Below are 12603 nucleotides of genomic sequence, written 5' to 3'. Positions count from 1 at the left end.
ATACCTATTAAACAATATCACGTTCGCAACATGTTTTCAGGGCTCTACATACACATAAAAAAAAACGGGTTACAATAGTCTGGATGAAGTCAAAAAGGGAAATACTAGTACAAATAATCTCAAGTTCCTGATTCAAAATCATTTTAAATCAGGAAAACTGATTTTAAAAGTTTGAAGATCTTTCTAAAATGATATAGAAAGTTTTGAACAAGTTATTTTTAAGAGACTTTGACGTCATTGGTGATTGGAAGCAGCAGCGACATTCTTTGAATTTGGCTCTACAGCAAAATTTAATTCCATAATTTTAGCCGCTCAGGTATTTCAGACAGTTGGGAGAACTCGGGAATCTTGAAGAACCAGTAAAGTCAAATGTTGTCTGCAGAAATGTGATTGGAGATCTTATTAAATGAACAAACAAACAAATAAACAAATAAATTATATAATTTATTTGCATGAACCAAAAAGTAAGGAACCCAAAGCATACGTTTCGGGTTCCTCTCTTGTTAGATCAGCAGAATATGAAACGACAACAATTCTGGAAATCCCCACCAAATTATGAAGCCTGTTCATGCAGATGTGACTCACATCTGCTGAACAGCCCTAGCAGGACTAGAACAGTAAACTCCAAAAGGTCCTCGATCCTCGTGATGTCACTGAACTCTTTAAGCAAAGCAGTTTTTGTTAGTTAAAAAAAAGATACATATCTATCAAAAATGTAGCAAACTTATGCGGTATGAGAAAAGAAATCAGTAGCTGGTATGAATGTACAATTTTGTGGTTTGAAGGAATGATGTGATGTAACTTCTGGAAGTATTTCTGAAGAGGATCAATCTTCATCTTAAAAGTGAGTCATGCCTTGCTCACTGTGCTATTTTGGTGGTCTGATGTGCTCTGTGCACACACTGCACTGAAGTTCACTTCAAGGTGGTCAATGATGCTTTAACAAACAAGCAGATCTCTCCTGCAGATGAGCAGAAAAGTAACCCTGACCACAAAGACAGTCTTTGTCTGCGCTCCAATATGCCGTGACTGTCTCGTAAATTTGTTGGGGACGATAAGGAGGTTTAACGCGGCCTCCATCTCCCCATGGGAGCTCTCAACAAAACTTCCTCGGATATTGTAACTGGATCCCTCATGTTGCTCACCCAGCAGAGCAGCTGCCTTTCTTCTCCCATCAGCAGATACACCACGGCGCATCTAGCTCTCCTGATGGCTGATGCCGATTGCGCTGTTGCAGACATTGAGAGAAACATGCTCTAAGACATGCAGGCCACGAGAGAAAAGTCATGTTTCCTCTTATCTTTCAGATAATGTTATAAAGTGGTAGGAAAGTTTACTGCAGATTAAAGAGATTAGAGAGAAGCATCGCAAGATGGAGGATGTGGATGAGAGGGGCATTTATTGTGCGCTTCAGATAAACAACCGACTCCTGGACGAGGGCGAAAGCTAAACACTTCAGGTTTATAGAATCAGCGTACGTGTCCATAGACATGTTGCTGTGGAGTAAAGCTCCACACTGTCGTCATCTCTTTGAAAGTATAAAGTCTTAGCTTTTTATTTATTTTTTTTATCATGACAACACTTTGAATAGAACATAATGTAATGAAATGGTAAAAAAAATTTTTTTTTTAAAAGTCATAAAGTCATAACCCTGGCAACAGGACTCTTGAATCCTTTTTGAGGTCAATACGTTTTAGTTATTGTATGTCAAGCAAAAACAACAGCGCGGGATACTTGGTGGCCAACAAATGGCATTTTGCATTTGTTGGCCACCAAGTATCATTGGTGATACCTGCATTTCCTTCAGTGACACTGAAGGAAATGTAGGTATTTCTGGTTAGTACTTATCGTTTCTATTTGACAGCTGCCTCCACACTCTCCTGGTCAAGGTTTAGAAGTATTTTAAGATAAGATTGATTTCCTTATTAACAAAAAATCACATGCATATCCTCTGAGGCATCAGAGTTTGGGGACCAGTTCCTGACCAGCAATTTGAAAGGAGTCTATTGAAAGCCATAATTTAATTCCCTATATGGGTGGGATGACCACTTGTTAAAATAAATAAATAAATCAATTCAGTTCAAATCCAGCTAGTACTGGGAATTGTAGTTTCTGATGTGATTTGTGTAAGTATACAACTCTGACCATCACTAAGGCTGGTGTCAGCATTCCCCTTTATCTTCAACTAACATCTTTGTCATCAGAACATTTCAGCCAGAAGTAAAGCAGTTCTGTAACAAATGGTGAATGGAAGCAGCTGAAAGTCTCATTTTCCTACACATAAGTCAGTGATTTATACATGAGAGCTTCAATGCACCATGGTGATGTAGATGTCAAACATTGTTGTGAGGACATGTTACTCATGTTCTACGTTTGCTTTTCTCATAACACGTTCTGTGGCCTTCCAATGTTCTTCCAAGCTAATCGTACACCTATGGAACTGCTGACATGGATGTCATAGCAGCTACAGTTAAACGTGCAGTGTATTTTTTTTTATATTTGTTAAAACTGTCACCATGTCGTGACAGTGTGTTATGAGATAGATAATCTGTGAAAAGATTGATATCCTACACATGCAGGCATGACTGGCAGTGCTAAAACTCTTTCAGATAGTCACAGTGAAACTCGTGACACTATGTTATGAAACTGTCATGACATAGTGGCTGTTTCCACAAATATGTAGAGAAATGTTTTTTTTTTTTTAATAAAAGTCACATGATGCAGCTTTAAACTGGCTCATTCTCAAAAAGCTGTCACTGGTACAGCTGTGAGCAAAAGCAGTGCCGTGTCTGTTTTGCCACACGAGATTCTTGCTAAGTTAAGTCTGAAAAAAAAATGCTTTAAAATTACCTCACAAAACAGCAGATGGACTGGGACCTGGCAAAAACAAATCATTTCATAGTGTGAACTCTGTTCTGGTTGCTGCTTTCCTTGTTGTAAAGGCTGTAATGCTGAGATGAAACAATGTCATATTTCTTTATAACAAACGTAAAGAGAGGGTTAAAAATGACATAATTCGATAAATCATTAGCTCAATATGTAAATATTTAAAATTGTGAGAAAAATAACACTGGAAATACACAGTGTATCACATTTTTTTCATTTTTTCAAAAGCATTAGGTGTTTTTGAGTGGTTGTTTCATTTCATTGTTTCAGAGTTCTCTGCTTCAGCATATCTTGACAAATTATTGATGCATTTAATTATTTATATAATAAATCTATAATGATTTCATTTCATTTATCACACTTATAAACTGTATTTCAACAAATCATTTCTATATTGGATTGTGACTCTTTCACAATACTATTGTGTACAGAATGCAGTAAGACAGACTGCAACAGTGCAGTTCTAAGCTTAAACGTGTGCATAGACTCGACTCTTTTTCTACTAGAACTGTCAATATTTCTTATTTAATTCTCACTGAGGAATATTTTAGAATAACAACTAAGCAGCATTCTAAGGTGTGCTCAAATATTCTAAAATTTGAAATATCAAAATGAACTCTTTAGTCAGAAATGGCAATATATAAGAAAATAAAAAATGATGCTGATTAAAATGCTATGTGTCATGGTTTTAAAATGGAGTAAAACTGATTTTTTTTTTTTTTTTAGCATTATGTAATGTTATGATGTAATTCCCTCATCTAAACCATTTGGAGTGTTGCTGTGGTTCTTTCATGCATGTTTGAGGAAACCTTGAATCTTCCATAACAGTAACTTAAGGGCTGCCTAAACGTTTGCTCTCAAAAAGCGCTGCCAATTCACCCCCAACCTTGAAGAAGGTAATCCAAAAAGGGACAGGGCACAGCAGGTCTGCATTTCTTGCCTTTTAGGTGTTGCACAGGAAGCTCTGCATGGCGCTACACTGCCCTCTATTGGAGCTGTGCTGTTACTGCTGGACAGTTCAGGGTAACTGAAATTTCCTTTCTTCTCCTGATAATACTTATGTTTAGATATAGAGCTATAATTGACAGTACAACAGTGCTCCAAATAACAAGATCAATCACCATTTTAGAGAGAATAACATATCTACATGGCAAATGATTTACATGGAAGTGCAGAAAAGTAACAGAAACCCAATCAAGTCAAGTGACTCCAGGATTATTTATTATATTTATAAAATGAGCAAAAGGAATTGGAAGCCAGTTTGCCTTAAGACAAATTGTGCAACAGACTGACACAGGTAAGCAATCCTCAACCACTGAATAAAGCATGAAGCTACACTTGAATAGATACGCAAATGAAACCACTAATGACATGTAATACATGTTTCTGAAATTTAAGGCAGTTTATCAAAACAAGACTGTAATGAAAACACAGCCAGCCATCATTCCTCATCTCCGTGTTTATTTCAGCTCCAGTGTTACAAACTGTAGCAGCATTTTCACAATCATGTTTTGTTTGCATTGTCAAAACTCCAGGCCTTCCAGATCCGGAGATGGAACTCGGCAAAAGTCAGACCATCTCCCACTTTACTCAGCTCTACATAAATACTATAAACATACTTACATCGTGAAACTCTTCCCTCCACAGAATACAAACGTTTCCTCTTAATTTAGCAGTGATCATCGTCTCAAAACATTTCTCGTCACTCTGAGCGATGAGTGCATGCATTTCAAATGCAAATGTATTTTGATACAACAGGAGAAATGTTTCGTCAGTGATCTGAGATATGGTCTGATTTTACTACAATAAAACAAATATAATCAAAAATATAAACTTGCATTTATGCTGTAGGTAATAAAATCTATTGTGTTTCTGTGAAGTCATATTGCACTGAAAGCAACACGAGAAGGTTACATACTCTAAACCAGCTCAACCAGGTTAAGACAAGTAGCTAAAAAACTTGGTTTGAAATCTGATCGTCTGAGGCAAACTAAAAACAAACTAAAAACATAAAAAAAAAACACTTTGAGAAAAGTGAAACTTGTAGAAAATCTCAATCTATAAAACAGAAGCTGTAAAAAATAAATTCAAGTTTTCCTTACTAACGTAACACTATATCGAGGTTAAACAGCAGAGATGGAATGAGTGTTCACAGCAGATTAAAAGCGACACACATCTTTGGTTTGGTTATGTCTGTCCGAACACACAAGCGATTCGTGGAGTTTGTGAGAACACTGGAATCTGACAAACGTCTTCAGAACAAAAAAGAAAAAAAAAAGAAAGGAAAACCTTTTGGTAATCATAAACAAATCACAGCGCTCTGTGAATTACATCAATCTGGCTAAATATCCTGAAAGCTGAATCAAAAAATAGAAAACAGGCTGGGAAAAAAAGCATAGAGCACACAGGAAATGAGTAACTTCAACAGGATGGGAGAAAATAAAACGATTTGATCGGATACGATTTTTTTTTTTGTTGTTTCTTTTTTACTGACCCCACGAGGATCAGCCAGTGCAGCAGTATTGCTTAGTTTAAAAACTTCATTTACAGGCTTACATTTTAATCACATAATCTGCATAAGGAGAACATAAGAAATATTTTTGGATGATTCAGACAGTCTAAAGCCTTTAAGGTTGCCATGACAAAACAAGTCTCACAAAAGCCAATCACTGCTGCCGTCTTCCAAAGCAACAGTCGGATCTGATCCAAAGAGGTTTCTCAGGAATAGACGATTTCTGTATATAAATATATCCTCTGATTTCATACAAACAAGCTGCCGATGTTCTGTAACGGCTAAGATTCTGTTGTGCGTGACTCAGGAGCGATGCGGCATTAAGCTTTTACAGGGCAAATGCAGGTAGATCTCAGCTAATTTGATCGTCAAATATGACTTCTTTTTTTTTGTTATTTTACACAAAGCAGTTTTAAAAACCTAATTTAATTAATTTAAGTGATTTAGGCTTGCAGCTAAGAAAAACCTAACATTCAGCAAATCAGAACGTTAGACTATTCCATAACAGTAAAAAAAATCAAATGACTTTAATGCAAAACTGTTATTGTGTGAAGAAGCTACGGCCCACAAAACCATGGAGAAAGACTGCTGAGTTCACAGTTGTCCTGAAACCGGCACAAGGAGGGGAATCCATAAAAAAAAAAAAAAAATTGTCAAATACATTTGGCTATTCACGGAGCGTTTTATCCTAGCACGTTAACGGAAAGATAAGTAGAAAGAAAAAATGTGGGAGTGCCCAAGCAGCAGGGATAGTGCAGTCTTAAGAGGATTGTGACGCTAAATCCATTCATACATTTTAGAGGCGATTGACTAGTTGTGGACCTGGAGCCAATAAATCCAGATTACATAATCCAGCAGGTCTTGGCATCTGCCCACACCTGGCCTCAAAGAGCCAACGATGTAGATGAGCTGAGGGCAGGAATGTAACCCGGGCTACTTCAACACTTCAGCAGAAACACCTTCACGCAACGCTGCACCGATGCAGTAAGGAGCTCCTACCGAGCGCTGTCTGCATGCACTGTACACTACATGGACATACTTCTCTTTGACTGACATTGCTGTATTAGTAATGCTTTTTATTGCTTTTATGTAAAATTTGAATTTCCTGAAGAATTTTGTTTTGGGTTTTCCGTTAGCTGCATGCCGTAAAGCATCAAAATGAGCAAATTAAATCAGTCCGACATATCACTTTGCTTGTGAACAATCTATAAAACATGAGATTTAAATGTTGAATTGCATTCCTGAAATAAAATCCATTTCTGTTACAATATTCTGCTTTACCGAGATTCACCTGTAATCGGTTTGCTGTGGCCCCCCTTACCTTGAAACAGAGGAAGACGTGTGCGTGTTTAAATGCATCTTGGGCCTAGAACAAATCAAGTATTCCTATGTAAGAGTACAAGAAAAAAAAAAAATGGGTGGAGCAGTGTTTGATATTAGTTAGGCACTTATACAACGTCGCTGTCTCTCCCGCAGAGTGTTGGGATTAAAGAATGTCGAAAAAAAAGTTTTCATGAACACATAACAAAACAAACAGCACTGCGCTTTCCTCCGCAGCTATAAACTCCGAGCTAGAGGAAGCTAACCAAATAAATAAAAAGTTCCAATATTTCAGACAAATAAACATAGTTTCACACAACTTCATCATGTGCTCACCACATGGAGACACCAGGGAACTGAGCTGCGACTGACTTGGTAGTGGAGCGAAACGGTGCAAGTTAAATATGACACTATTTGTCTATTTGACATAAATCCTCTTTTTTTTTTCTTTTTTTTTGCATAGAGTGGTTGTGCAGCTATCGCTGTAGCTAAAAAAACAAAACAAAAAAAACAATAAAAAAAACACAAACCTAGGTAATGAGATGACAATGACGAGTGGAATCAAAGCGCCACATTGCCACCTGGTGACCTGGTGCCGTTTTCCTCTTCGCCGACTCTCACGTCCTTTGGGCTTGGAAGTGTTTCATGAGTCACGGAGAGGCGAACATCACAGCTGCCCGGATGCCGCCTCTTGTTCTAGCTTCTGCTTCGTCAGGAAGTACTTGAAGAATTCGTACACCGACCAGGCGATGGCAGTAGAGGGCATCTGGTATATGACCCGAGCTTGGACGCCTTTGAAGAAGGCTGCCAGACCTCCCAGTCTGTACACCGTCCTGAAAGCGTTGGCCATTCCCGACAGGTGGCCGCTGATGTTCACGGAGCTCAGCGCCACGTTCTCCTGCGTGTTGAGCAGCGTTTTGCAAACGTCCAGCGGAGTGGTCACGGCGGCCGAAACCGCCCCCGCCGCCGCCCCCGACACTATGTGGCTGCTCGGGTTGTAATGCCTGTGAGGGTTCAGCTGCTCCTGCATCAGTTCGTAGGTGATGAAGTGAACCGCCTGGAAGGGGATGTTCATGGTCAGCTGGGTGCTGTAGCTGCGGTAGAAGGCTCCGACGCCTTCGGCGTGCGTCACTGTCCGAACACAGTCCCAAAGTCCTCGGTAGGGAGAGTTGTACATCTGCATCCTCTGCTTTACCACTGGAAGGCAGCAAAGTTATGTTAGTGTTACAGTTTATGTTAGGCAGTAAAGGGGAGAGTAACCAATCGATGTAACCAATTTAACTGCTGTAAAGTCCAGGAGGAGTGAAAGCTGCAAGGAGCAAAACAATAGAAACAATGCAATCTACTGGGTTTCCTTGGGCATGAACTTTTTAATCTACTTTGAATAACTAATTTATTCAAAGGCTGGGATCAATTGAAACGTATCTGTGATTGAACTGATTTGTTTTTTTTCTAAAGTGCCTTGAGACTACATTTATTATGAGTCGAATTGAATTTAAAGGAAATTCCTTCCTTCCTCTAAATATCGTTAAATTTCACACATTTTTGCCTATAATTGTTAAACTTTCCATACACAAGTCAAAAAGAAAAACGATACTGAAAAAAAAAAGAAAAGAAAAAGGAAACTCCCAAGAGGTAATCCCATGTGTGCTTCCCACTAAAATACTGGACAAATCTTTCTTCTAAAAGTGTACTCCTCATATTCATCATTATATTTTCAATGTTATTGTTTTTTACAAAGTAATATTTTAGGAGGAAGTAAAAAGTAGAATTATAAACGGTTTATGCCTCTTTCATACACTCCACATTTGTGGCGTGATTGACTAATATATCCTGTTAGCAGATTTCCCCACCTGAGCTGTTTAGTGTTTGCAGCTCTTCCAGAGTCACCATGCCCCCTCATGGCATGCATATAACTAATTAACTAATGCTCTGTGGTTGGAGCGTTATTGATCCACCCCGTGTTCCTTCTTAACCGCCCGTTTATCACTGTATTGAATGCGACATCGAAGCGTCGACGTTTCCTTACCTTCAGCTGGGTTCATGATGGCGTCGTGCAGAACAGTGGCCACACTCCCTGCCACGCCTGTTGAAACATCAGCAAACCTCGTTGACTCTGAAGCTGTGACTCTGCTCGAGTTATTTCAGTGACAAAAAAAAAATTAATTCCTAAAAACACGAGGCAGAAATTTACACAAGCTCCAGGCTCCAGATAACATAACAGCCTGTTCCCCTCTGATCAACAAAACAGATTTAAAATGACAGATCCGCCATGGGATTTCTCACGGCTGCGTCGCACGTTTGACCCCGGCTATTGTAAACTGTGTATTGATGAGAAGAACTGCCCTCTTCCTGGATGGTTTGCTTTGTCTACGGCGTGCAGCAGCTGGTGTGTGTGTGGGCACGCGGACGCTCGTACCGTTGGCTATGTGGCTGTTGCCTCCGCTCTGAATGATGTGACTCAGAGAGTGCTTGACGCGCTCGTAGCAGGCGAAGTAGAGCGCGTGCGCGGGCCCTGCTCCCATCATGGTGATGTTGAGGCCCCTCAGCGGTCTGAAGATCCCCTCCGTCTTGATGATCCGTTTCAGGGCTTCATACACGCTCTTGTATTGTGCGTTGGGGTCCGGCTGCAGGCTCTGCATCCGTGTCTGTGAAAATAAAATCATTTCATATAAATTCTTCTAGTATTACAACATTTTCTTAGGTTAGATTTTGCTACAGTATTTAGTTGATTGCCTTGTTTTATTGCGTGACTGAATGTATGGTTTTTAAGATGTTAAAGAACCTGAATAATGATTTATTATTTATTTATTTGTTTTTAAATCAAGTGCAGCGCGCTCTAGTTGCTCTGACTGGACGTGCTCTTGGCGTTAGCGAGGTTCTGGATCGGGAGGCTGTGTGGCAGCTCTTTATTTAACTCCACCACGCCGAGTTATCCGGACAGCACAAAGCATGTTTTTATTTGCAGGGAGATTCGGGGCCGGCTCAGGAGATTGGCCGAGTTTGTCTTTGTCAGCATGTTCCACTGAGCTTCCTTCCTCTTGGGTCGACAATAAAATATCAATTACATTTCCTCCGAATGAAGACTTTTGGAAACTCGGCCACACATCACCTGGCAATCTGAGAGATTGGTTGAGGTTTTGGGACTGCAAATGAGGGATGTCCCTGACGAGGCACACGCTTCTCTGGACTCTCATCTCACAATGTGAGGAGAAATAAGACCAGAGGAAGATTAGACTAGCTGAAATAGCTGAAATGCGTGTTTTTGATGTAGATATTCTGTTTAGCATCCATTCATGTCAGCCTTAAAGGCACCACAACAAAAGCACAAAACTTGGAGACTAATTCCAAATGTATTTTATTTAAAAAAAAAAAATGGGTACAAATTTTAATGTGGAAAAACACCAAAACAACAGAACTGTATGCTTTTCAAGCTTAAGTTTGTATTAAGTCTGTGCATTTAAGAACTTTTTCTTTTCAATCTGGTGTTTTTTTGTTGTTTTTAATGTTCCAAAATTCACCAAACCACACAGCTGGTCCCTATTCATCAGTAAAGGGATGTTTCACTGTTTCTCTGTAGCACTGGACCCATATCTAATTAGCTCTTTTAAAAACAACAACATTTATACTTTTCAAATCTGAACTTCATTATTCTGCATTAAATACACATAACTAAAGGCACAGCTTTTGATCTGTCATATCTTTATTTTGTTAGCCACAAAATAATAAGTCAAACCTAGAACCGCAGCTCGACCGTCACTCACTTCAAACCCAAAATGTTTCATAAACTGAACAATAACTCAAGCTGTGATGCAGGATATATAGGAGTCTCACTGTGAAAAAAATAATAGTGTGGTATTTATATTAAAAAAAAGAGAGAGAAAATAAAGGAAAAACGTGATCTTATTTCTTTTATTTAAACACAATTATTCCAAGCACAGCTACAAGAATTTAACATATCGATTGTTAGAGTTATAACAATGTTATGTGTATAAGCTTTGTTACTTTTGGAAAAGGTAAAACAGCCTTGGGCATAAAAACAGAATAAAAAATCTGCCAAATGTCGTAGTTGTTTCATTGCTTACACCTTTCTGCCGCTGCGTTCTTTCCAGAGTAAAGAGTAAGAGTGTCGTAATTAGTTTGATCAGGTAGCCAGGCTGGGTCAGCTGACTGACAGAGATGTGGCTTGGAGCTTGCCAACTGTAGCTTTAAATTAGCTTCACCTTAGCAATAGTGATGGGAGGAAATCCTTTGGTTTCCACAGCTCGACTCTCCATGTGTTGCACGACCGTAAATATTGTCTAAAACTGGTCTTTTCTGCAAGTATGAGGAAAAACTTTCAGTCAGCTTGCTGGCAGTGCGCAGCAGCCACTGTGTGACTCTATGCTCTGCAGAGCTCCGTGCTTAAGGAACTCACAGTTTCAACTGAAGTTCAGATTTGATTTTTGATTATTATGTTTGAAGAATCTGAAGTCTGAACCCCTGTTAGTACAAGATCTGAGTAATGCTTTGAGAATCCATCAGGAACTAGTTGAGAAAGGGCTGATTTAGGAATGAAAACTAATAGGGAGTAAACCTCAGGAGTAATTCTTAAAAACAAACAAAAAAAAAAAGATCACCGTGTACTTTTTGGCAAATATTTTAAAACAAAACTAATTACTAATTCAACTTTTAGCCGTTTAATTTTCAGGCGACATTCAACACTGCCTACATTATTTCGACATCTCTGTTACAATCAGTTGAAGGAACTAAACAAGCAGCACCAGTGTTGACATTTAACCATAAAAGGGAAACGGTCCCAACTAATCCGACTGATTGTGTGTTATCCTTTCAGCTTTGTCAGTTCTGGTAATATGGCTGTTTACTAATCAATAGCACAAAGAAGCAATTAGAGATACCCACCCTTTCCTGCATGAGGCTGATTCCTAACTTGCACAAGACTGATAAGATGCCCCTCCTCACATTAAAACAGGCTACTCCCTGATTCCTCGAGCTGCTTGAGTTTGACTAGGAATCAAACTCAAAGTAAACAGTTAGGACTGAGGGGAACTAACAAATAAAGGCACCAGAGAGGCATCATGCTTAACCTATAGACATAAAGTCAATACTTCCTCTAAATGTAATTCTTTAAAAGAAAAAGTACTTCAATTTCTTGGAAGTTGTCTAGTAATTTATCAAGACAGGATGGAAATGACTCTTCCTGTCATGAGTTTAGATTAGATGAGACTTGGTAAAACTTGGGTAACTCCAAAAACCTCCCAGATTTAACTGAGTGACCAGCTGCGTCTTTAAGGTGCTTGTGAAAACTTGGAAACCTCAAGAGGAAATGACACCAGAGCATTGGGCAATGAGGGCTTCTCATCGGACTACTTACACATATGCCAGTGGGATACAAGTTAAGTGGATGTGTTCCAGTTAAAGTAAACGACATAACCAAACTTGTCAGAAACTACGCCACGTTGTTAGAGAACAAAGGCTCAGCAGAAGGAAAGTGGGGATTGCAGGAGCAAAGTTCACAAAAGCAGTTTGCAAATTTACCTGTCTTTAGCCAATTTTTAAACAAGCTTCAAACAACATAGTCATTTCATTCCACTTTTAAATGTGCGCTTTAATTACTAAACATTCACTCACTAAATGGATTACTGGTTAAAAAGCCCCCCGCCCCAAAAAAACCCAGATCTTCCCAAACTTGGCTGCATTCAGTCACTTAATAAATATTTTTATACCACTCATGTACTACTGCTTATATATTTACCAGTTTGGATTTACACAACTAGTAAGTTATACAACTGTTTCATAAAAATATAGAAAAAGTAATATTCCTCTACATGATTTAAATCATAAACTATTTGTTCATGAAATTATATATATATATATATATATAT

The 12603-nt window shown here is 38.8% G+C and overlaps 1 protein-coding gene across 1 annotated transcript in view; it reads right to left on the bottom strand.

The window, feature by feature from the left end:
* Window positions 1-4330: 4330 nt before the first annotated feature.
* The window catches only part of slc25a37 (solute carrier family 25 member 37), a 10573-nt gene continuing 2300 nt past the window's right edge, over window positions 4331-12603 (bottom strand). Inside the window, exons 2-4 of the mRNA XM_007563238.2 lie at window positions 9138-9366; window positions 8748-8804; window positions 4331-7915 (exon numbers count right to left, since the gene is read on the bottom strand). Coding sequence (XP_007563300.1) covers window positions 7386-7915; window positions 8748-8804; window positions 9138-9366 — 816 coding nt within the window. The 3' untranslated portion in view covers window positions 4331-7385. The remainder of the gene's footprint in view (window positions 7916-8747; window positions 8805-9137; window positions 9367-12603) is intronic.

Source organism: Poecilia formosa, unplaced genomic scaffold (genome assembly GCF_000485575.1).
Source record: "Poecilia formosa unplaced genomic scaffold, Poecilia_formosa-5.1.2 Scaffold5, whole genome shotgun sequence".
NCBI classification, from domain to species: domain Eukaryota; kingdom Metazoa; phylum Chordata; class Actinopteri; order Cyprinodontiformes; family Poeciliidae; genus Poecilia; species Poecilia formosa.
The sequence above is the reverse complement of the archived record's forward strand: the minus strand, read 5'-3'. Positions and strand labels throughout refer to the sequence as shown.